The sequence below is a fragment of the Mugil cephalus genome, chromosome 6 (genome assembly GCF_022458985.1).
Source record: "Mugil cephalus isolate CIBA_MC_2020 chromosome 6, CIBA_Mcephalus_1.1, whole genome shotgun sequence".
NCBI classification, from domain to species: Eukaryota; Metazoa; Chordata; class Actinopteri; order Mugiliformes; family Mugilidae; genus Mugil; species Mugil cephalus.
In genome coordinates, this window is record NC_061775.1 from 26,656,606 (window position 1) to 26,682,413 (window position 25,808).

A 25,808-nucleotide genomic window follows, 5' to 3' on the forward strand; every position below is an offset into this window, starting at 1 on the left:
ATCACAGGAAGAATCTGACACAGTGACCACGTTATCAGACACCAGTGGACGGCTTGCTTTTGATCTCATCTGTCCCAAAATGCATCCCACGGTCTATGACAGTACCTCGTGTAAAAATATAAAATAGTAGTAGTAAAACAATCTCTTGGAAGTATGTAAAAGTGGGCAAAAGGTACTAGGGATGGGACGCTACATTTCTCAGCTTTTTTAAAGAAAATGCCATGTGTCTTTCCAGCACTTGTTGCAGGTTGCTGAGTCTGCGTCTTTTGGGGTGAAGTATAGTTATAACTTTTGACCGTTTCAGGCATTTCCAAGGTTCACTTCCATCCATGCACAGCAATAGAGCTAAAGGAGGCGCTTATTAAAAATTCAGTGGCACCAAAATCTGTGTTGCTTTTCCATCTGGTTACTACCGTTGGAGTTGGCGCTTTGATCAGCCCTAGTGTGGACCACAGCACATTGATGATTTATTTGCCGTAAAGACGAGCAGTGGTTTGATCTCATTTTTACCTCAGATCCCAGCAACTGAGCCTTCACAAATTATTTTGTCTGCACAAGGCGTCAGGTTTGTTACAGTCTTCAGATGACATAAAATATTTTGAGGTAGCAGCTTCTCTCTAAGACTCAAAAAACTGAAGCTTTCAAAAGAGGCTAAAATTGCTATTTCTCAAGTGGCCTTTGAGACCCTGACCCTAAATCAATCTGCATCGACCTCCATTTTAAACAAATGTTCTCTATAGCTTATTTCTGCCTTCATGACAAATGTATGGGGGGGGCTGTTCTATTATATCACGGATTAAACTTGTGCAAAATTGCGAGCACTGAGTGACCGTCAACATTCCTGAAGCTTCGTGTATTCGTGTGTTTACTGCAAAGCAACTTTTAGTTTTGGTCACGAGAGGGCTAGAATAAAAATGAACTGTCGGGTTTTGCAGGGAAAAAGTTTAGACATATCAGTAGATTAAAATCGAAAAATTTAATTTGACTGCCTTTGTTTGGTCCAGTTGTGATGTATGTTCACGTTTGCATGTATCAGCATTTTAAAGCATAAGTAGTTTTGTTGTACAGTGCGGAAACTAATAGATTTGAAATCCATCCTTCGGCCAGGCCTCTCAGACAGAATCCCCTCCGTTTATCCATTTGTCCATTTTCGTAACCTGACCTCCTTCCCCTCTCTCCCCCGTCCTTCACAATTCCTCAGCTCGCTGTAAACTGTGCCATCTGGAAGGGAGTGATTTCACCAGCTGTACCAGGAACAGTTTGTTTCTCTGGAAGTTGACTACAATTATCAGCGGCTGGTGGTTTCAGGTCAGCAGTGCACACAGAGCTACGTCCGCAGACGACGTCCCGGATTTAAAACGGAGACGGACGGCGATGTCTCATAGCGGAGTGTTTTGTGTTGACAGTATCTCATCCTGTGAAGTCGCTCCAGCTGACCTTCAAGTTTCCCTCCCCTCACCTCACCCTTCCTGTTCAGTTTACGTCGGGCCGAGGCGGTTTACATGTTTACAGGATTAAAAGGCCGCGGTCTTTTGTGTGCGAGTTGTAGGGTGTTAGCAGTCACGGTGAACGAAGTGTGACGTTTGGCGAGCCGTGCTCCTTATTGTCCAACGTCCAAACTAAATGGCAGGAAATAATAAAAGGGTGAGACCAGAAAAAAAAAAAAAATAAAAAACTAAGTGCAGGTTAGATTGGTTTTGGAGGAAATGACTCAACTTTCGACTATGAAGCACTTGGTACCTTTAAATCTTTATCAGTCCTGGAGATTGTTGGAAACGGTTTGATTCCAGGACTATTACAACACATGGTTTTATATGCAGGTGAAAGAACTTCCTCAGCTTGTTAAATATAGACACAACAGTCTACACACACATATATTTTCTGTTGTATAATTTACTATAGTTCAAGTTTTATCCCCATAAACACCACAAAGATTTCAGATTTACACTCTCTGGATCCAGGACAATGTTTTAGTGTTGATAGAAAGCCAAGATGGAGAGAGACAAGGAAAATATACTGAAAGACCATCTTTCACAATAGCGGCTGTGCATTTAGTTTGTTTTATTTTATTTATTTTTTGAATGAATCTGTTAAAACTCAGCTTATTCAAGAGGCCGTCAGCTTAATGTGACCCAGGACTTGTTGTGTGTTGCTAAAAGAATGAGGTCACGATCGATACAGACCACCTCCACCTCCTCATGTGAGGAATCTGCTCTCAAATACGTCTTCACGACATACGTCGCTATGCGGATGACGCCCGACTCTACCTGTCCTTGGGTGTTTTGAAAGGCGCCTATAAATGGTCAACACCTTGTGCTGTTCTTCATGTTTTTTGAGTTGTTCCTGAAGTGTTGTTGTGTCTGTGTGATGCTGCATCCTGCCGCCATCATTGAGTGTCGTTGCTATGGGGTGGGGGTCCCTGGTCTGGTCTAGGTGGGTGCTACATGTCTAAGTAACCTCCACATGAGTGGATGAATGAATACCAGGTCCAGAAGTTTCCCAGGATAACATTGTATTGTCACAAACTGTCTGAAGAGCTAGCGGTCTGTGACGTGGACAATATTGTCACGCTTTTATGAATAGAAATGTTCTAACCTTAATCAAGAAGGGTTCATTTCGTCAAGTACAGTCAGACAGTGCAGCGTAGTGGCAGCAAATCAGAAAATGCATATACAAGCTACCAAGCTAATTGTTGGGTTAAATCCCAGAATTTGTGGGTTTTGTCTCTCAGTAGTTTGTGTTCATCGATTAAAAAATGAAACTGCACATCTCCTGTTAGCTGGGAGGCTAGGACGCTAGGAAACCACCGTACAGAGCTCGCCTTATTCATTCTAGATCGCGGATTTGTGGATTTTAAAGTTTATTATGAGATGAAGATGAAAAACCACTATTTGACATTTGACTTGACCAGCTTCATCTTTGAGCAGGACGTTTAATGCTAATGTCCTCAAACTTGTACTTACTAATTAGCAACGCTGTAGCTAGTTACCACTGATGGAATCTGCGTATGATATCAAACTAGAAAAGTTAATATGCATAAACAGCTGAGTTTCAACCATAAAAATAAGAATAAAATGAAGATTTCTCTCAAACACCCGCTATCATGGTATCAGTTTTCACAGCGACTAGTGTATTGACCCTTTGCTACCAAGAGATGGCAGATAAAGGCGTCCATTTATGAGGACAATGGGTATAAACGAAGCAGAAAAACAAATCCTGAATCTGCTGGAGCTCTGGTGCTCATGTTGCAGCACAAACTATCAAAACTACAACCACAGATGCTCACAGATGCTCGGTGTTTGCCTCGAGCGCTAAAGCACGGTAATAAATTACACAACGTGGCGTGGAGTGTATGTATCCGTGAAGCGTGAATGAGTTCTCTTTAATATTCATGAACCTTTTCAGGAGGCTGATTGTTAGAACTACAGCAGGTTTTTTCTCTTGATTAGGACTCATTGCCGAACCCCGTTTCCATTTGTGCAGAAACCAGCTTCTCTCTTAATCCCGTGCCAGACGTTCTTCTCTTCGTCTCGTCCACATGCGGGACGCTCAGATAGGAACCAGACTTCTCCTCGCGGGAGGATCGTTTACAGCTTCGCTCCGATGTAGAGCCACAACGCGGTCCTTTCCCTTTTCCTCCTCCCGTGTGTCTCACCTGTTGAACCTAGAGGAACGTTTTTACGTCAGAAAGGACGAAGCATGCGTTCCGTTTCTACTTTTTATTCGTCAGAAGCTCCTCAGTGGGAGAAAATAGAGAGCAGGGCTCGTAAAAGTGACGTTCAAGTTGGAGCGTGTGGTCGCCACACAGTGTGTGTGTGTGTGTGTGTGCGTGTGTGTTATGTGTTTATGTGTGTTCGCACAAGGCATCTGCTATGTCAATAAGCCGGGGTTTTCTTTGTGGGTGTGTCGGAGTCAGAGTCCAGAGGTTACATCATACTCTGCGGACAGTCGACCGACTTCTTCTCCGTTAACCCTTCACTCTTTACGAGATGCACGGAGGAAGAAAACCTGCCACATGTGAACATTAGGACTTTTATTCAGAATGTTTCTCTGCAAAAAAAGGAATTTCAAGACAGCGAAAAATCCTTTAAGAATTAATGTCAAGCAAAAGAAGTTTTTTTTTTTCTTAATACAAGATGATTTGATTGAATATAAGAATATTTTGCTTCTTTCTAGTGATGCTGTTTTTGTAGTGGAATTACGTCCATCTAACTGTTCATCACATGACGAAAACTTCTTTTTTGAACCGATATATTTGTTTTTTGCAAAAGTGCAAATTAGAAACTTATACTTATCACATTTTACTGCAGCGCTGCAACATCTCTACAAATCAGTGCAACTACCACAACTACACAAGCTGCATTAATGAGGATAAACAATAAAATAAAATACAAAATTATGAAGACAATAAAAAATAAAAGAAAATAGACATGAAAGGTACTTCCATACAAGGTTAAAAATAGATTTATGATCATATAGAACTGTTTATTTAAACTCATTATAGGGACGTTTTCTATTGAATTTCTCAGCACTTTTTTTTATGGGGCTTAAGGACAACAGTGTTTGCACAAACATTTCTCTATATTCTTCAAGTATTGCATGCTGATACACTAGTTTTAGGAAGTTCCCATTATGCTACGATTTCGTATTTAAGGTCTTTGGAGACATTTGTGTCTTAACTAAAGATTCAAAGTAGACAAGTGACAGAGACAGAGGATGGACAGAATGTTCTCGTATAAAACACATGAATATGTGTTTATTCACTCAGTCAAATCCAAACCATGTAATGCATTTTTTTTTTGTGGTGTAGTGTGGAAAATCTTCACAGTGAAAATAGTTCATATAAATCACATCTTATCTCTGAGGCTAATGTTCTATGTCTAATGTTCGTTTGACAAAAACCTGATGATTAATAAAAAAGATAATTAAAAAAAATATTCAAAAAAAATGAAAACGGACATGAAAGATACAATGAAACAAGTGCTGCGATAAAAGAGACGTTTAGTTAACAAATACTAAAAAGACTAAAAATAATAGTAATAAAACAAAGTGGGTAGTAAGAAGTATCACAGACACGTCTGTTTCCACACTAACTACAGAATTTCATCTCTCCACTAGAAACACTGTAAGAAATTTAAGTATTTACCCCGTTTTTCTTCTTTCTTTCATCAAACTAACATGTTATTCGTGTCCTGTCAGAGCTTCAATAATCACCCAAAACAAATAGTCTTAGATACATATTTATTATCAGAAATATTGGCCCAGGATTGTTGGACTTTGTCACGGGGCCATAAAACACGAATTAAATGACCTTTTCCTCAGATTTGCATGAGTCTACAGTCAGATTTTAAATAATGTGGAAGGAGTCCAGTAAAAAAACATGAATCTAAACTGCAGCTGGATTCGTACAGATTCAGTTCATCTGCTCCTCGTTCGTACGTTCAGCCGAAGATGTTTTCTAGCGTCCTGCCGCGGACAGCTGAAATATTTGGCTTTTTTTTTTTTTTTTTTGGCCTCACTCTTTCTCACTCTCACACACACACACACACACACACACACACACACACACACGCACACACACACAGTTGGTCATTTGTTCGACTCTCCGGCAGCAGATTTCTGGGAGTTTGTCAGGAAAGCGAACAACGTGCCAAAGTGTGATTTACAGTTGTGCATATTTGTGTTCATGCAACACTATCCTTCCTTCCTCCCCCCTTCCCTCCCTTCCCTCCCTCCCTCCAGTCGACATTCGGGAGATCAGGGAGCTGCGGTTGGGGAAGGGCTCCCGTGATTTCGAGCGCTACCCGGAGGAGGCTCGTAAGCTGGACTCCGCCCACTGCTTCATCGTGCTCTACGGCCTCGAGTTTCGCCTCCGGACTCTCAGCGTGGCCGGTCAGTATACGTATCTACTGCATCAGTGTGTGTGTGTGTTCGGTTTATTCCCAGTGTGTTTTCTCAGTCCACCGCTGAGGATAAAGGTTAAATACCAAACATCTTTCTTTAATTTGGTCTGATTCTCAGCTTTATTCCTCTTAAAGGAACTCAAAGGTTTGAGATTTTCATCATCGCTGACGTCCATTACGCTCACATTACGTCTACATACAGACAAAAAGTGCGATAAATCAGAGTTTTGAGAGGTTGGATTATAAAGAACCAGCTAAAATCCACAGGAACAAGCATTTTAAAAGTGAATATTTGTTAAACTTGATCAGAGAAACAAGTTAACACATCAAACTAACGACATCAGGTTTGTTCCTTTCAGGAGGAACACAACTTCAACTTTTACCCACAAAGATGAGATAAGACTTTATTTATCCCCCTGAAGAAATGAATGTGTTACAGACACAGGGAGCAACAGCAAAAAACAAAGAAAGAAAAACTGAATTAGGCAAAACAAGAGAAACTATATAAAAGTATATATGTTAAAGGTACAACATGTATTTACATATACTATCTACAATAGTTAAATACTTTTAAAATGTACCATTGAACAACAAGTTAGGACAAAAATGCATTTAACTTTTCACTTTTTATTGTGCAAAAGCACCTTTTAACATTTGTAGACAGTCTTTAGTTGTACAATAACATTTAAACTGTTCACATTCTGCACAAAAAACAACAAGTGAGTAGTTGTACAGTGGGTAAATATAACATATTTAATATGTGCATGAGAAAAAAGTTTGTTGTTAAAGTTTGATGTGTTAAAATAAAGATATTAAAGATAAAAATAAATAAAAATGCAAGAAAAAAAGAATAATAAAGGAGCTCGACATAAATTAAAACAATTCACACGTCTGCAAGAATTGAACTTTATTCTCTACTCAAATTTATCATGAGTCTGATTATAAACGAATCCTTTGACTCCCATTTAAAATCAGAAGATGCTGATGTATAATGTGTATATCTACACGTTTTATAGGTTTTAGTCAAAAGATAAAATAAGATAAATCAGGATCATATATTTCCTGTAAACTCAAACCAGCTTCCACTTTATTTCGACGCCATTTGATTTTGAAGACTTTGTCCTTTTTAAATATTCAAGCAGCTAAATAACAGATTAAATGTCTGTGCAGCGTTCAGCGAGGAGGAGGTCAACATGTGGATCACAGGACTCAACTGGCTGATGATGGACACACAGAAAGCTCCAGCTCCACAGCAGACTGACAGGTGAGCGGCACTCGATGCACAAGTGGAGGAAAAGGACGTTTTATTTCTCTGGGAATATATCGTATCATCACTGGGAGGGACAGAAACACAAGGCAGGAAGTCGGATCAGAATCATCCTCATGGCTCATGGCTGCTGTTACCACTGAACTCTATGTGTGTCTGATTATATCTGATCGGATCCATCAAAAACAGTCGACTTTCCATCTGATCTTTGAGAGAATCCTTTTCCTTCTGCCTCAGTTTTCTCTGTTGCTGCTGTTTTCTTTCCCGTGCCACATGTCACACGGACTAATTTAGCAGGAAGAAGCAGGTAAAAAGACGTATATTTAGCCTGAGGTTGGTGGAGACCAAATCTGAGATAAAAATATAACGAATAGTGGACGTAAACAGAAGAAGTGCACAGCTTAGCCCCCTCCAGGATGTGAGCAAATGTAGCGCAACAACAAACACAAGTTCCATCAGTAACTATTAAAAACTGACTTTTACTCTCAACACAATAATTGTTTGCTCTCAAATATTGTTGCAAATAAGTTGCACAGATTATACACGTGGTTGCAGTTTGAAGCCCTGACAAATATGACTTAATTACTTGAATTAAATTAATATTAATGAGTTGAATGGATTTGATAAGGACGCACTGAAGAGGTGAAGGGAAACGGACATGATCATATTTAAGTGATCATATATAATTAAGGGTATTTTAGGCCTAACGATGCCAGTGTTTCTCACATATTGCATGGCAGTACATTAGCTTTAGGAAGTTAGCATTAAGCTACAGTTAACGGAGCAACATGAGCATCTTTAAACACACTTAAACACTGATTGTAGGAGATTTGTGCTTTAACTAAAGGTTCAGAGTAGATAAATGACAGAGACGGAGCGTGGACGGGGATTTTCCCGTGTAAGACAGAGTAAAGCCGGGATGAATATTTGTGTATCCGCTCATAAACAACCGTAGTCAAATCGAAACGGTTTTATTTATGTTTTCGTGGTGTGTAGTGAAGTGTGTTGATGGTTTACATCCTAGATTTTCATCCCTCTCTTTTGTTTTGGCATCTGTACGTGAAGGCAGCTACTGTGACCGTGGAAAAAACCCTTAGTTTTAACAGTGTCTGGTCTTTATACACTGAAAGAGTCCAGGGCTCCTGATGACGTGAGCTAAGAGACGATTAAATCAACTTTTATTTATCTGATCTCTTTCAAAATGAAGTCTGTGATATTTATCTGTTTCATTAACGGTTAATCCACTAAACTCATCCGTTAAAAGCGTAAACATTAAATTAAATCCAGTGCAGTGAAGTAAAAAAAAAGGTGTCGCTGAAGTCATTACGGCTCTTTAACGTGGGATAAAGTGACATGTGGACGCAGAGACCCGGACGGGACGGAGCAGAGGACAAATATTAGTCCTGGGATGAAAATATTTACTGGAGACGACCGAGCGGAGGCCGTTTCCTCGGCTTCCGCGGGTGGAAGCGGGAGAACAGAGGGCGGCTGTGTGGCGGCGGGACACAGTTTCGTTGTCCCCGTAATGTGAGCGGTTTATGTTTGGAAAACGGTCGCAGGAAACGAAACGGCTAATTCTGTCTGTTTAGGAAGTCGTGTAAACTGTCAGAGGAGAAGAGGCATCGGCTGAGCTGGGAGTTAAAAATACAGGCTCGCTTTGTTCAGGAAGACGAAGGTATCGCAGGAAAACACGAGCTGTGACGGGATGAGCCCGGATATGAAGGTGTTAGTGGAAAACCGCTGAAGCTTAACCGATCGGCCATAACATTATGACCACCGGATAATCTGGTGTCTGGACATTGCTTTCCTTTCAGTTCACGTTAGAAGCAGGAAAACTGGACAAATGAGGATTCATCTCGTGGTGGTGAACAAACTCAGTTAGTTTTGCGTTGGACTGTGTAGCTGTAGACGCCCGTCCAACAAGGGACACATCAGAACCGGACCACGGGGCGATGGACGAAGGTGGTCCGGTCTAAATTTTCCAAAATTCTGGCCCCAGGTGGCAGTGACGTCAATGCAAAGCCACTATTTAAGAGGAGGGGGGGGAGAAATGTTTATGCATGTGCATTGTCTCTGTATATTTTAGACCAATAAACTAAATGAGACTCCGTTAGTCCAAGTGCATTTCTGGGGAACACATGGCACCAGGATGCCAGGAAAGCCCCCATCCCCTCCCTCCTCTTGGAGTTGCGGTGTGGTTGTACATGGTCTGCATCAGTGTTCATCAAAGTCACATCCACACAAATGCCAGGACCCAGATTTAACCAGAAGAAAACTTCACTGTGTGTTTAATTTTAACTACAGAGATGCCTCGATAGCGTTCAACTGTTTTAGAAAGTCAGTGAGTGTCTATGAAATGGATGGAGAGAATCTGCCACTTGGTAAATCTTAATAAACAATTAAAATGACGACAGCTTATATTGTGTTGACAAAAAATCTGAATTTTTCCACCTTTATTCATTTCCGTTCCTTCTGGAAACTCCTCAACCTGATGTTTTTAACCCACGCGGAGCAAACGTGCTGAGAGAGAACGGATTTATTTAAAGCAGATGGATTTATTTACACCAAACCACTGACTGAAAACGTCCGCTCTGATCGTATCTTTTCTTCTGATTATCATATTAGTGCCCGTGCATTTTGAAAAATATACATTGAACTAGAACTGATGGAGACGTTCACAGTAATTTATTCACTTTGACTTCAATCTTTTATCATGATGTTCATACTTTAAGCTTTTTAAACATGAGTTTTCCAGAGTCGGAGAATCTTCCTTCGTCAACTTCTGTCAGAAAACGTGTATTTTTGTCAGAATTCTCTTCAGCTGGACCCACAAACCTTTCACCCCCATGTTTGCTCTCCCTCTGCAGGTGGCTGAGGAAACAGTTTGAAGTCATGGACAGGAGCCACGAGGGCAGGTGGGCGACCTTTCCGCAAACACGCCGACACCCAGTGGTTAGCTTTTCACAGCGACCCGCGTTGGACGCCCACTGCAGGTGGAACCAGAGCCAGATGTGGCTCAGAGGGGGGCACTTTACGCTCCTGCCCCGTCCCCGTCCCCCGTCCCCGTCCCCGTCCCCGTCCCCGTCCCCATCCCGCCGCCTCCACGCGCAGGACGTTTCTCACGTGTTTCTGCCTCATTAAGAAGCTTCTGTTTGGGTGGAAGCCGCTCCAGCACAAACAGCCTGCCACTGTCCGATAAGGAGCAGGAAGTGATGCGATGGGCTGGGAGAGGGCAACTTCCCGTCTCCTGTGAAAATAGTAACAGTAGCTAGACGGTGGGAGGTGGGAGGAGGCGGCCATTGACCCCAGAAGGTCTTCTCTCCTTCGATCTAGATTCTTTCTTTCCAGGCCGCCTTTCAAGCCTCCTTCCTCCTTCGTTGTGTTGTGACGGCTGCATGTGTTTTGTTAATCACCAAGTAATTAACCATGCGTAGAGGTAAAGACATCAGCAGGAGGCAACAAATCTATAGCAAATCAAGTCCAAATACAGATGTTTTTGTCCATTTTTAGCACAAAAACGACTCAAAATTATTAATTTGAAGAATTCACTTGAATAAATAAGTGCACAACTACAATATTTCTGTTTGATTTGTCTGATTGGGTTCTTTTTGTCAACTTTTAGGACTTCCACTGATATTTTGAGTCAATTTTATGCAAAAATGGTGCAAAAACTGCACTTGTATGTACAGATGTACTTTGTTGTTTGCATTTAAACTAACTAAGTGATGGTGGTGCAGCCTTATTCAAAACCATGAACACACAGTACATTAGACGGCTGCTGTTCGAACCACCACACCACAGCTCTGCACATGAACTCCAGTTCAAATCTCCTCATCAGTGTCAAGTGTTGATGTTTAATTATTATTTTTAATGGATTGTCCACTCGTCTCGTTTCGTCCCCAGCATCACGGTGAAGGACGTGAAAACTCTGCTTCCTCAGGTCAATTACAGAGTCCCCAACATGCGCTTTCTCAAAGACAAGCTGCAGGTGAGAACTGTGTTTTTTTAATATTGTTTGATCTGAGTCCGGCCTTGTTCACGTCTGCTCTGTTTCCACAGGAGGTGGAGGCCAGGAGCGATCTGTCGTACCCCAACTTCGCTCAGCTCTACCGGACGCTGATGTTCGATGCCCAGAGGAGCGTGAGTGTCACACACACACTTATATGCATATATATTTATATATAAACACTCACAAAGAGGAGTATAAGTGAAATGGAGGAACAGTAACACAGTGAAGGAACTAGTACTTGTCCACATTTTGCATTAACCTCCTGAGTCCCTGCGTCCTCATATGTGGACACTAAGTTTTAGGTTTTATTGCAGCTTATTAGTGGACGCTTTAGTCTGCCATCTACTGGTAGTAGAGATGAAAACTTATTTATTTATGCTTATTTACGTTTCTAGTTTGATATAACGCACAAATTTTACAAATGTATCAATAACAACAAGCTACAAGAACTCGTTTGAGGACATTTGGACTCAGTTCTGTCTTTGCACAGTTCAGGTGTTAAAATAAACAGTTTTATATTTTGTCACATATTTGGTGACTTTATTATTACATAAATAATGAAATAATCTCACATATGAGGACATTGTTTATTTTTTCCAAAACTACTAGTTCCTGTTCAAAGATGATGCGTAGTTTTTATACGTCTCAGGTCCTACTCATCTTAAATACGTTGGAGAAATTAAAAATGCACAGCAAATAAAAGCTCTGGTCTCAGGAGGTTAAATGCATCTCCATATGCACGACCAATCAGCATGTGAGGTTTGATAAATAATCACAGACATCATTAAGCAGCCGTTGTTTAACAGTAAACATCGAGGCTGAATTAATTTTCAATTTTCAAAAATGTTTAGCTGCAACATCAAAGTGCAGATGTCACAGTAATTGGGACTAAAATGTGAATGAACTTTGAAAAAATGTAGAAAATGTTTTTTGCTTTTGAATCTGCAAAAAAAAACCCAAAAAACAAGGCTTTTCAGAATAAAAACACAGTAGAAACAAAGATGGCAGCTTCGTAGGTCAGGAAACTGAGGGAAACAAACTTTCCTGAGAACTGAACTTTCCGTCCAGTGTTTGAATGCACCGTACTTTCCACCCCTGCACCCGTGTACGACACCGCGCTCACTTTGTCCTGTACTGTTTATGCTTCACCTGGCTCCCTCGCACCACCTGTCCGTCACCTGGCTCCTCCCCTTTTGTTCCTCAGATTATTGAGCAGCTGGAGCTCTCCTTCCCTCTGCGGTGAGTCCCTCCACCTTCACCTCCTCCTCCTCTTCCTCTTCTTTTTCCTCAGTGTTCGGCCCTCGCAGCCTCCACCTTCGTCCCTCCACCTGTTTCTCTTTCAAATACTTTAATAGATGTTAAAGCGTCCCCTCTCATTCACTAGTATCTCATTCAGCTGTCGCTCCTCTGACGTTTAACATCCCTAAAAATCGCTGTGTTCTCAGAAATGTCGACAGGCCAGAGCTTTGTCAGATCTCCCTCTACGACTTCCAGAAGTTTTTACAGATGGACCAGAAGGTACTGAGCAAATACAGCATCCGTCAGCACAACACGTACACACACACACACACACACATAAAAAAAAAAAGCTCTTGCACAAACAAAAATCTGCTTGGTTTTCACTTTTTCTGCGTCCGGTTCGTCTCAGGAGTCCTGGGCGTCGGATCTGAGCCGCGTCAGAGAGTTTCTCACGGGCTACATGAGGGGAGGGCTGCAGCCCGAGCCGATGCTGCAGCTGGACGAGGTGACTCACAACAAAGACGCAACAAAACAAAAACTGAAACCAGCTTTGAAGATACGCCATTTCATTTTTTTTTTCGTTTCTGTTCTTCTAGTTCCTGACCTTCCTGTTCTCCAAAGAGAACTCCGTGTGCGACCCTCGGCTTTCACCGGTCGTTGCGGACGACATGAAACGGCCGCTGTCTCAGTACTGGATCTCCTCTTCACACAACACGTAAATATGTCCTGCTTGTGTGGCTTTTTAATGTTTTTGGAAGTGTCAGACTCACTAAAGCCGGCCTTAGATTGGCCCGGTGTGGCCATTTGGGTTTAATTACGTGACATTTGCAGAGAAAGAAAAATAACTGCATGCAATTAGATGGTCCTCCAACACCGCGCTCAGATGATGTGGATGGCTACGTCCGTATGTGCGTCACCACATAGAGCCCGTCCAAAGGATCTGATTGGCCCGGAAGATATTTAGCCTGATCAGCTCCTAGCAGACGGAGTCCAGAGCAACTTCCCACCACAGAAGATTTGTGGATGTGGAACTCGCTCTACAAGAGTTTTTAAAAAGAACAGAAAGGTTTTATTATGTCGGCAGGAAGTTAGCAAAACACGGAGGCTATGAAGTACTCTTTGACATTTAGCAAGGATGTTTTTCTCATATTGAATGATGGTAAAAATACAACTTTGACCAGTGAGGATTAGTGACCCCTCTCAAAGTTAACATTTTACTGCCAGAAAGACAGAAACTCCACTTGAATGTTTAACCACGAGCTCCGTTGCTCTTCCAGCTACCTGACAGGTGACCAGTTTTCCAGTGAATCATCTCTAGAGGCCTACGCTCGCTGTCTGAGGATGGGCTGCCGCTGCGTCGAACGTAAGAGACACACACGATGTCCTGAAAATGGACAGACTCACGGTGCTCTTGGAGGTTTTTCATCTCATTGGTGAACTAATCAGTTGTAGATAATGACACTTGGATTTTCAGTCCTGTGAAGCTCATGGTGAATATAAAACAACTGAACTTGTTGGTGGCTTGTTTCTACAGGTGTGGTAGAATCTCACCTGTCCCTTTACAAACTGCTACTGTCTTTCAAAATAAAATAGTATTAAACATTATTAGAACAACGTATTAACACAGTAAATTCACTGATCTGTGACGTGAATACCATTGATAATCTCTTTCCAATTTAATATTCATCTGGGAAACCTGGGTCCTGACATTTATGTGGATGCTTCTAGTATAATAACCGTGGCAACAGCAAGGGTGTGTCCCTTCCTGGTGCCATGTGGTCCCCAAGTAAATAAAGGTGATAGGTGCTGTTCACTGCAGACGCTCAAACCCTTCTCTTCCCCCTGATGGTTTTTCCTGGTTTGAATCAATCAAATCTGAGCACAAAATGTTCCCTTGGTGCCTAATAATTGAGATAGTCAGTGGTATTCACTTAACCGGTCATAATGTTATGGCTAATTTGGTATAAATATGAAACTGACCCATTATTATTATATTTATCCATCCTGGTTTGTGTATGTTTTGGTCATTGAATTTCAAGTTCAGAAAAAGATAATAAAAAAATGAAAATGAGCAGTTATTTGATTTACTTTTTAAGGAATTCTAGTCATATATTTGATTTTTTTATAGTTCTAAAAACAAAAAAAAATAAAATAGAAGACAGAAACAAAAAACGCGCCCGTTTTTTTCATATTGTGCGACCGGAAGTTGCCGTTTTCAAAGTAAGAGCACGTATGAGGACGGCGCTGTGTAACAAGCTGATGGACATGAATCAGTACAGTGTTTTTTTTAAACAATAAAAATTTTTTGGAGGAAGACGACGTGACTGCAGAAAAAACTAAGCTGCGTATTTCAGGTAAAAACTAAAAATAACTTCATATAATCAGGGAATAGTTAGCTACTAGCTACGAGCTAACATTACTATGCGTGCAGACATTTCTATAGATAACAAGAGTTGTTTTGCCATCAGAGTGAGTTTCCAAAAAGACATTTTAGCCTGGGCTAGCTAGGGAGATCACAGGTAGAAGTCATATATTTAGGCATTCTGGCCATAAACACGGTACCGTCCTCATACGTGCTCTTACTTTGAAAACGGCAACTTCCGGTTGCACAATATGAAAAAATGGCGCTTTTTTGTTTCTGCCTTCTAACAATTTTAGTTTTATATTTAGAAACACAATGAAAATTGACCGTTTTTTCATTTTTTTTTTATCCATTCTCGACCCTGATAAAGAAAAATTCTTTGAATTTTAATTTTTGAATTTTAAAATGAAAATCAAATAACTTTTTTTTTTTTTTTATATATCGTTGTCTGAACGAAAAATTCAATGACAAAAACATCCATCCCGTCCACTCCAGATGACTATTTTCTGTCCTGTATCAGTCATATGATGAATAGTAAAACTGACTTCTTTCTTTCTTTCTTTCTTTCTTTCTTTCTTTCTTTCTTTCTTTCTTTCTTTCTTTCTTTCTGCCTTGGGATCTCAGTGGACTGCTGGGACGGACCTGACGACCTGCCCATCATCTACCACGGCCACACCTTGACCTCCAAGATCAAATTCCTGGACGTGCTGCACACCATCAAAGAACACGCCTTCGTCACATCCGAGTGAGTAGACGGAGGAGGACGCTCACCCCACGACCAGGCAAACCACCACCACCTTCCAGGTTCCCAGGTAACCTCTGCCGTATGTGTGCAGGTATCCCGTGATCCTGTCCATCGAGGACCACTGCAGCGTGGTCCAGCAGAGGAACATGGCCACGCACTTTAAGAAGGTGTTTGGAGATCTGCTGCTCACCAAACCGGTGGACAACAACGCGGAGGAGCTGCCTTCGCCCTACCAGCTCCGCAGGAAGATCCTCATCAAGGTAGACAAGACGGGCCGCTCGAAAATGTTTCTGCTTCGTGAGACAAATGACGCACGTGAATGTTTGACCGTGTGATCGTGTCACAGCACAAGAAGCTGGTGGAGGGGACGGTTTATGAGGAGGTGTCGTCAGCCAGCTACTCTGAAAACGACATCAGCAACTCCCTGAAGAACGGCATCCTTTACCTCGAAGACCCCATCGACCACGTGAGCGATCAAACCACTTTATTATTACTAAATATCACTGAGTTATAGAAAGATTAATGTCCCTCTGTGATTTACAGACATGGACGCCTCACTATTTTGTCCTGACCAGTAATAAGATTTACTACTCAGAGGAGACATCTCACTACCAGACAGCTGACGAAGAGGAGGACGAAGAAGCCAAAGAGGTAGTGGAGTATTGTTCGTTAGGCATTTTACGAAATGACTAGATTTATATCAGGTTTCAACCAAACCTAATGTTCTGTAGTTGTGTATTTTAGGTCCACCATTTACAAAACTACGTCCCAGTAGAATCAAACCTCCTGAGACCCAAACATCCATTGTAATTTCTCCAAGATAAGATTAAGATCTTTAGGTATTTGAGATTAGTAGGACCTAAAAAGTATAAAAAAATAAGCATCGTCTTTGAACTGGAAGTAGTTTTTGAAAGAAATTATCCAGACACAGTAGTTATTTCACTGTATATTACAATTTAAGTCACTAGTGTGTAACCAAAATAAAACTGGAAACAATGAAATCCCAACGTCTTCAAACGGGTATTTGATAAGATAAGATAAGATAAGATAAGATAAGATAAGATAAGATAAGATTGATAAGATAAGATAAGATAAGATAAGATAAGATAAGATAAGATTGATAAGATAAGATAAGATAAGATAAGATAAGATAAGATAAGATAAGAAATTCTCATTGTTGAGCAGCAGAGACACTGAGCATCACCGATATATGAGTGGACATATGAGTGGAAATATGGGAAATGAGTATGGTTATGTATATAACTATAGTATATGTTAATAGAACTTTTAACTGTGAATACGCCACTTGTTTTCATTCAGTGTAAATTGAGCCAAATTTGATCCACAGAGGAAACTAAAACATGCAGCTACCAAATATTCTTGGCAGCTCATATATGACCCATGACGCCACAGATGTTACTAAAATGGTGAATAATTCTTTTGTTGTGTTAAAATAATGTTTCTTGAAGATATCATGGAGCATTGTCTCCATAAAAGCGAGAAAAATGTCCTTTTTACACATTTTAACTTGGAAACTGGTCAAATTTGACCATAACACAATATAAGGGTTAAAAGAAGAGAAACATTTAACTTTGACATAAAGATTTATTGAACCAGTCGACTCTAGGAGAAGACAAAGAAACTAGAAAAAGCCAGTGTGGAAGATTAAACGATTGATTGACATCTGTGGTGTTTGTTGAACACGAATGTCTGACCTCCCTGTGACCCGTCAGGAGTGCAACAACAACGAGCAGCACTGTGCCGAGCGCTGGTTCCACGGGAAGCTGGGCGGCGGACGCGACGGTCGCCAGGTGGCCGAGAAGCTCCTGCAGGACTACTGCGAGGGCGGAGCCAAAGACGGCACCTTCCTGGTCCGGGAGAGCGAGACGTTCGTCGGAGACTACACCCTCTCCTTCTGGTCAGTGGGATTTGACGATATAATCTCAGATCAGGGGGTTTTCAGGGCTCCAGACCTGGATGATCTGATCAGAAGTGGCCACATTGAAATACTTGTATTCACACCTGGTATTAAAACTTCTCCATATCAGTTCTCAGGGTTAAAGATAAACATCATTTGCTGCTATCTCTCATGGATTTGTACACACCGCTGATTAGTTACTTGTTAAGTTGTTATTTATTGATCTTCATCTTGACGTTTGTTATTTTATAGACCTGCATAAAGATTATGTAGATTATCGCGATACCCGAGTCGCGACATGATACATTATTGCGATATATTTTTTTATTGAATATTTTCAGCTGATATCTTCAGTGTAATTATTGCAAATTCATCGCACAGGCCAGATTGGACCCTCTGGCGGCCCAGTTTTTGGCCCCTGGGCCGTATGTTTGACACCTCTGTTCTACATACAATAGTTCACTGACAAATTTTAAATGCATCTTAAAATACAAGTTGTATATATGTGCATCAGATGATGGCGATAATTCACTGGACGAATTGAGTCAAAAAACAATATTAATCTAAATGATTTGTTTACAGTTTATTGCACTTGTAGAGAAAAGGTGATGGTGGGGGAGGAGTTGTTCATGATCAGAGATTCAAAATCGATATTGTATCAGAAGAAAAAGTATCGCGATATTCTGCCACATCGATATTTTTTCCCACCCCTGGTAGTAAGTGGAATTAAAGACACTGGTAATGGAGGAAATACAGTTAAATTCACACAGCATGTGGTGATAAGTTAACACAATCACACACTTCTTCAGTCTTTTTATTAAAGAAAGAGGCAAAAAAACTCCTAAGCAAGGTCTTTAATGTGACCCAGGACTCGTTATGTGCTCACACACCAAAGAAATGAGGTCTAATACGTCCCAGACCACCTCAGTGTCAAGTGCATCCAGTTGGCCACTTGTGATCAGATCATCCTGGTAATGACTTCAGTAGTAAAGACTTCACGAGCTTCTTTACAAACATAATTGTCGAAACTAGAGAAAAATATCAAGGTATCCAAAGATGTAAGTACATTAGAAACATCTGTAGGACGTGATTTATATTTACATACAGCATCTGAACCCTGCACCGAGTCTTCATCCCATCCACACCCACACCTTCCTAACTCACCCTCCCTTCCTCCCCCCGAAGGCGCTCTGGTCGAGTCCAGCACTGCAGGATCCATTCACGTCAGGAGTCCGGCGCCACGCGCTTCTACCTGACCGACAACCTGGTGTTCGACAGCCTGTACCGCCTCATCTGCCACTACAGGGACACGCCGCTGCGCTGCAACGAGTTCGAGATGAGGCTGGGCAGCCCCGTACCGCAGCCCAACGCACACGAGAGCAGAGAGTGGGTGGACGACTTCCCTCAATCACGATAGATTCTCAATTCATCATCTTTTTTTTAATAATTCAGACTTTTGAAATAAAATACAAATGGTTTGTTCTTTGTCATTTGTGAAGAACCAATAGTATTGTAGCCTCACTATAGGATAAATAAAGGGATTATTTTATCTATCATAATTTAGATACATGCTGTAAAGAGGAAAATATTTAAATTAATCTGAATTCTAGTAAAGCAGGATTATGAAGGAGCTTCGTCTGTGAAGGTTTTCAGTCGTCACTGTGAAGCTTTATCTAAAAACGAAGCTAAAACAAAAGTAATTAGACCTGCAGGTGAGTTTATGATTGTTAACAGACCCTGGTCATGTAAGTTTCTGTTGGGTAGCACCAGGCGACCACCTCCAGGTCTGAGCGATGAAGCCGAAGTGCACAAAACTGCAGTTCATCAAGTGGTCACTTCAGGCTCCAAAGGGGAACAAATCATGTTAAAAAGCCCAACTTTACAGCATCATTAAACATGTTTACATCCTGGTTCAAAAAACGAGTTTGGTCTCAATGGTTTATTTCACTATTCATGACATGTTTACGGTGTAGAGTGGTTCCGGTTCTGATTGTGGTTCTGGTTCTGGTTCTCCAGGTGGTACCACTCCAGTCTGTCTCGGGTCCAGGCCGAACACATGCTGATGCGTGTTCCCAGAGACGGCGCGTTCCTGGTGCGGAAACGGAGCGAACACAGCTCCTACGCCATCTCCTTCAGGTACCAGCGTCAGATAAGACAAGATAACGCTCACACCGAGGCGGCGCTGGGCTGGACGTGTCGCGTACATTCATCAAAGTGTTTGAAACATTCCTGGGAGAGTTTGCACATCCAGACTGATCCAATCTTTATTTCTGATCCCCCATGAGTCATATATTGGGATCATATTAAAACACACTTAGAAAACAACAAGTATGGCGCAGATAAAATTAACAAATTCATTTAAATTGGCAAATAACATTTTCATACAAAAACAAACCAACAATCGTCCTAAATGAGAAAAAACTTGAGTAAGAGATGAAGTTATAACTGACTAAATTCTAAAAAAGTCAAGCAGAGATAAAAAACAAAGCAAAAGAAAAACAAAATCATAATTATGACATTAATTACATATAAAAACACACAACTAATAAGAGGATAATTAGACACAATCTAAAAACAAAGGTATTTGAGTTTAAGTTGAAGGTTTGTGGAAGCTGCTTCATTCAGACCCGTTTATCCTCATAATTAATTAACTAATTAGCAAGTGCTCGTTTGAGGATGTTGGGATTTCATTGTTTGTAATTCTTAAAGTCTTTGCTCGACAATGTTCTGTATTAAAATAAACAGTTTTATATTGTGTTCCACATTTACTGTAACATACAGTGAAATAATCCTTGTGTCCACATATGAGGACGTATATATTTTTATACATCTTAAAACCTAAACTTTGATACATTTTATTGTAAATTTTACTTCTACCTCTTATTTTATTTTATTCTTACGTCTATGTTTTGTTCATATATGTTTTTTTCTAATATTCTTGGACTAAGTAATTTCCCTGTGATGATCAATAAACTGATTTTGGATCTTGGATCTCGGATCTTGACAAGTGCTCTCTTTGTTTCTCTTTGTTTCCTCATTTAGGGCGGAGGGGAAGATCAAACACTGCCGCATCCAGCAGGAGGGACGTCTCTTCATGCTCGGCAGCTCGGCCGAGTTTGAGAGTTTGGTGGATCTGGTGAGCTACTACGAGAAGCATCCTCTGTACCGCAAGATGAGGCTCCGCTACCCCATCAACGAGGACACTCTGGACCGCATGGGCACCACGGTCAGTCTGGGACGTTTTATCAGTTCGGTGGTTTTTAATTCCTCGTTTCCTCTGTTTAAATCCTGATAACTCATCATGAAGAGTTCCAGCTAATAAAGAGACTCTGGTACGGTTCAGTGTGGGTTTAGATTAGAAAATATGGGATTTATTTAGGATTTGTGCTGTTTTTATGGTCATTTCAGTTTGGTTTTGGACTCAGAAAATAAAACAAATATAATTTTTTTTTGTTTTCAATTTAAAAAGCAACAACAAAAGATGCCAAACTAGTAAATTTACCTTTTTTGTCTTTTATTATTAAGAGAAAACAGTAGATTCATATAATGGTTTGTAGACAAAGAAGACGACGACGATGACATTCAGGTGTAATTTTAGACTAAATTTATCCACTAATCTGGAAAAGCATCAAGTTTTTTCTGCTGGAAACATCTGAAAATGTTGCACTGAACTGTGAACCTGCCTTGGAGGCGACTGACAACTTTCTAGATGAAGATCACTTCCTGTTTCACAGTTTTATTAGTTTTTGACTTGTTGCACATTTATTTATTTTTTTTAGTAGAAAGAAAATTAAATCTAATATTAACTTTGTTTTGTTTAACGTAGTTTTATCTGTATTTTGTTTCTGGTTTTAAAAGCAAACTTAAAATACCAAAACAAAAAAGAAAAAAGAAATGCACGAACCGTTTGGGTCTATTCAGGGTGGAAAATAAATCACGGTTCACTTGGTTTGGAAGATTTTCATAGATTTCTCATTTTCGTAGCTCATATCTTGCCAGTAATCGTCCCGTTTATACGATAGAGACTTTAGTTTTAGTTAAGAAGAACTTGTTTTGTTTGATGAGTGCATCCAAACACTAGGGGGCGCTGTAGATAAAAAAAACACTTAAAATCCACATGATGTGATCTTTTTATAACTTTAAGTGCAGAATAATCTGTTTATTGCTTCATCTATGTGTTGTTTAATTGATAAAATGTCAGAAAATAATCAAATAATGTTCATTTATCCTCAGTTTTAAAGACGATAAGTGTCACTTTTCTATTTCTATGTTTTTTCTTTCGTCAGGAGCTGGACTATGGAGCTCTGTACGAGGTCCGCACCCCTCACTTCTATGTGGAGGCCAACAAGATGCCTACAGCTCGGGTGAGTGCGGCCATAAAACACTCATCATTTTATCTTATCTTAATGTTCAGTGAATCATTAGCAGATTCGAGAACACTAATCTATCGTCCATCAGCAGGGAACGTTCGCAACTACTTGCAGCAACAACAAGTTCAAAGTACAGTTCAATGCGCTGATTAAAGAATCATGAAACTGAGACAAGAGTCTGAAAAAGATATGAAAGGAAACAGGAAATGCAGCAGAAATGAGGGGAAATAAGAATTAGTTTAACTTTAGTTGACTGTGGCGCCCCCTAGTGGCCAGACCTAAAACATACTGTAAAAAAAAAAAAACAAGCAATCAGCCATAACATTATAACCACTGACAGGTGAAGTGAGCGACAGTGAGTGGGACATTACAGGCAACAAGTCCAACTTTTTACCCTCAGAGCTGATGAGGAAAAATGTTCAAGTGGAAGATTTGAGCTACTTTGACAAACGGCTGCAGAAAACGACAGCTCTTAACTTAAGAAAGGAAACAATCTCTTGTTTTTTATAATATTTTTGGATGGTTACCAGAGGATAAACGAAGCATAAGGAGATGACAGAGGAGGTTTAACTGAAGATGGAAAATGGAAAAACCAAAGACGATGTCAGGGACAGAATCAGCCAAGTTGGTCACTATAAATAATATCGATCCGTTTGACATGAGGACAAAAAAACACAGAACTACTGCCTCCAACTTCTCTCCTGGACATCAGAAAGAAATCTGTTGTATGGAATAAGTGCTTATACTTTAGAGGAGTTTAGAAATTTGGCCTGTGTCATAAACCAGAGAGAAAGAGCTGCAAAACTTAATGCTGATTATCATCATCATCATGAAATGAAACTGTGATGATCACGGCATCATTTTCAGTCTGACTTTCATTTGATTTATATCCATTGTTGGCTAAGAACTCTAGTCAGTAACACCAGACTGATGTAAAAGGTCATAATATACACATTTTACTGTTAAAGACGGTTCAAATGCATTAAAAACTCAAACTTTGCAGTTTTACTATACAAAACCAAACAATTCACTTCACATGTTAATTTACTGAATAAAGTTTGAAACTTGATTCAATCGTCATATCTTTAAACTATAACTAAATAATTAATTTTTCCAGCCATCTAACACCAACATCAACTGTTTACCGTCTGAATTTCTCTTCCATCCTTTCACCCTGTTTTTTACCCAGAAAAATGGCGCTAAAGACCCAAAATGCGCTGACAAACCCTCGATTCCAGCGCGTTCAGACGTATCTGATCTCACTGATTCTGTTTCTCCTTTCAGTGCACGGTCAAAGCTCTGTACGACTACAGGGCTCAGAGGGAAGACGAGCTGTGTTTCCCCAAACAGGCGCTGATCCTGAACGTGGACAAGCAGGAGGGCGGCTGGTGAGTTCTGATCGGTCCTGTTCGGGTTCGGGTTCAGGTTCGGGTTTGGGTTCGGGTTCGGGCTCAGGTTCGGGTTCAGGTTCGGGTCCGGGTTCAGGTGACTGTTCCCGTTGCTGATCTTCAGTGTCGTCCTCAGGTGGAGAGGCGACTACGGCGGAAAGAAGCAGCTGTGGTTTCCTGCCAACTACGTGGAGGAGGTTCCCAGCTCCCCGACCCGAGAGCTGGACGAGGCGGTGAGCTCGCACTCAAACGCACCGTCTTCACGCCTTCGTGGTTACACATAGTTGACGGTAAATAACGAGTGTTCTCTTCGTGTCGTCTCAGTCCACAGAGAACAGTCCTCTGGGAACTTTCCTCAAGGGCTTCATCGATGTGCCCAGCTGCCATGTCGGTGAGAAAAGACTCTGAAAATACATTCAAAGTAACATAGATTTATCAGATTAACCCTTTAACTGACATTGTAACCACACGGATGATCTTTTTTTTGTAGTAGTAGACAATAAAATACTTAAATTTATCATTTTGTACCCATTTTCTAACCAATGTTTGTCATTCAATTTGTAAGATACACAAATTTAATCACAAATATCATCTAAATATATACTTTTTGAGATACAACACTTTTAAACAAATGACCACAGCTCAAAAACATACATCATACAGCTTCAGAATGTATATTATTTTATTAATAATATGTAAAAATACTCAGCGCACGCTATTAATATAGATTAAAAATGAATGATTAATTATATTTCTTAGGTTGAAGTTAAAAGGTTAATGAAGGACAGATTCACGACGACTAGGGTTACAGCAAGTGGTTATTTTTGAAATTAATTCAAATTACTGGTGGAATTTACTAAGCAAGTAACTTGGATTGGATGGATTCAAGCTTTTTCTGTTAGTTTTTTAGTTTTTTCCTGGTAGTGTGAAACATAAACTCCTGGCCCCCAGACCACTAACCATCTTCGTTTTTGTGTAAACAGCGAAATGCACACACTTGGTGTTAGGTTCACGTGCAAAACTAAATCCTAATATAACAGTGCTGCATTAAATCTTAGCTCCATAGATAGAGAATAGACTAAAGAACATAAACTCTACTGTACATGCTCCAAAATAACCATCAACGTGAAAAAGCCCCTTTTTGACACTGTTGGATTTGTTTTCATTAGCATAGCTAATGTTTCTGTCCACATCAGTCATTCTGCATTTAACCAGATGCTGTAGTTTTATTACGTTAGCGATCTGTTCTTAAAGGATGATCTTTCAGTAGTTTATTTATTTCCTCTCTGATTCACAGCTTCAGTTCACTTGTATTCACCAGATGAAGATTTGCAAATGTAATGACTGTGGATCAGTAAATGTTAATCCCTGTTTATTCTCTCGTGACCCCCATCCATCCATCCATCCATCCATCCATCCATCCATCCATCCATCCATCCATCCCTCCATCCAGTGGTGCATAAAGACGGGAAGAACTCGCGGCCCTTCGTGTTCACCATCCACTCCCAGCAGCTCTCCTCTCACCCGGTGCAGACGCTGGACGTGGCGGCCGACAGCCTGGACGACGTCACCGGCTGGGTCGGCAAGATCAGGGAGGCGGCGCAGAACGCTGACGCACGGGTCAGTGGCGGCTTCACGGTTACACCACCACCACCGGTCCTGAGGGATTCACCTCCTCACTGCACTTCATTACTGCTTTAGAGATGATAAATTAAGCCCAAAAACAAGGATTAGAGTAGAGATACATCCTAAAAACTACAGGGGTGGATCTGTGAAATATTGTATTAAGAATCACTCTTAGTTCTTCAAGTAGAGTTTCTTTTAGTACATTTACAGTGTCTATATAAAGCCGGTATGTTTGGAAGTTCTTCAGAGACAAAAATGACTAAAACAAGGAACCAAATGCAGGAAACACGCGTGAATATACAGATTCTCAGCCACAACATCACCAGGAAGTTCAGAGTTTTCTTGTGGTTGACAAATATTCAACAAATTGATTTCCTATTCATCTTGTCTCCGTGGTAACAGATGCAGGAGGAGAAGCAGATGGAGAGGAGGAAGAAGATCGCGGTGGAGCTGTCCGAGCTGGTGGTTTACTGCAGACCTGTCCCCTTCAACGAGGACAGTAAGGACCTCTTTAAAAACAAAAAGGTTTTGTGTTTGTGCTCACGTATATCTAACGTCCCTCTTTAATCTGCAGAGATCGGGACAGAGCGGGCGTGTTACCGGGACATGTCCTCCTTCCCGGAGACGAAGGCGGAGAAGTTTGCGACTCGCGGCCGAGGGAAGCGCTTCCTGCAGTACAACCGGCGTCAGCTCTCCAGAGTTTATCCCCGAGGACAGAGGCTGGACTCGTCCAACTACGACCCGCTGCCCATGTGGCTCTGCGGCTCACAGCTGGTGGCGCTCAACTTCCAGACCCCAGGTCAGTGTGTGGACGTGTCCACGGAGACATTACACAGCGGGAAGTCTGTCCCAGAGACGTGGAGACGGGTGAATCAAAGGGTTATTTTTAGACGACTGAAAGAGAAGAGAAATTTTACCTAATTTCCCTAAATGTTTAAAACTAGTTAATTGTTGTAACTAGTCATTTCAGATACCTTCAGT

At 40.9% G+C, this 25,808-nt stretch overlaps 1 protein-coding gene across 2 annotated transcripts in view; it reads left to right on the plus strand.

Annotated features, from left to right (window-relative positions):
* The window catches only part of LOC125009887 (1-phosphatidylinositol 4,5-bisphosphate phosphodiesterase gamma-1-like), a 38,250-nt gene that overhangs the window by 6,584 nt on the left and 5,858 nt on the right, over positions 1–25,808 (plus strand). Inside the window, exons 2-26 of one of the 2 annotated variants that reach the window (XM_047588127.1) lie at positions 5,743–5,892; positions 7,074–7,167; positions 10,038–10,085; positions 11,074–11,158; positions 11,230–11,310; positions 12,384–12,418; positions 12,625–12,697; positions 12,828–12,923; positions 13,015–13,133; positions 13,696–13,781; positions 15,405–15,525; positions 15,617–15,785; positions 15,872–15,991; positions 16,069–16,176; positions 17,259–17,443; positions 18,629–18,829; positions 19,460–19,579; positions 20,486–20,669; positions 21,730–21,807; positions 23,098–23,201; positions 23,338–23,434; positions 23,526–23,592; positions 24,655–24,821; positions 25,230–25,326; positions 25,402–25,626. In XM_047588127.1, coding sequence (XP_047444083.1) covers positions 5,743–5,892; positions 7,074–7,167; positions 10,038–10,085; positions 11,074–11,158; positions 11,230–11,310; positions 12,384–12,418; positions 12,625–12,697; positions 12,828–12,923; positions 13,015–13,133; positions 13,696–13,781; positions 15,405–15,525; positions 15,617–15,785; positions 15,872–15,991; positions 16,069–16,176; positions 17,259–17,443; positions 18,629–18,829; positions 19,460–19,579; positions 20,486–20,669; positions 21,730–21,807; positions 23,098–23,201; positions 23,338–23,434; positions 23,526–23,592; positions 24,655–24,821; positions 25,230–25,326; positions 25,402–25,626 — 2,910 coding nt within the window. Of the gene's footprint in view, positions 1–5,742; positions 5,893–7,073; positions 7,168–10,037; positions 10,086–11,073; positions 11,159–11,229; positions 11,311–12,383; positions 12,419–12,624; positions 12,698–12,827; positions 12,924–13,014; positions 13,134–13,695; positions 13,782–15,404; positions 15,526–15,616; positions 15,786–15,871; positions 15,992–16,068; positions 16,177–17,258; positions 17,444–18,628; positions 18,830–19,459; positions 19,580–20,485; positions 20,670–21,729; positions 21,808–23,097; positions 23,202–23,337; positions 23,435–23,525; positions 23,593–24,654; positions 24,822–25,229; positions 25,327–25,401; positions 25,627–25,808 lie in introns of those variants that run through there. The other variant, XM_047588128.1, reaches the window with a different exon arrangement.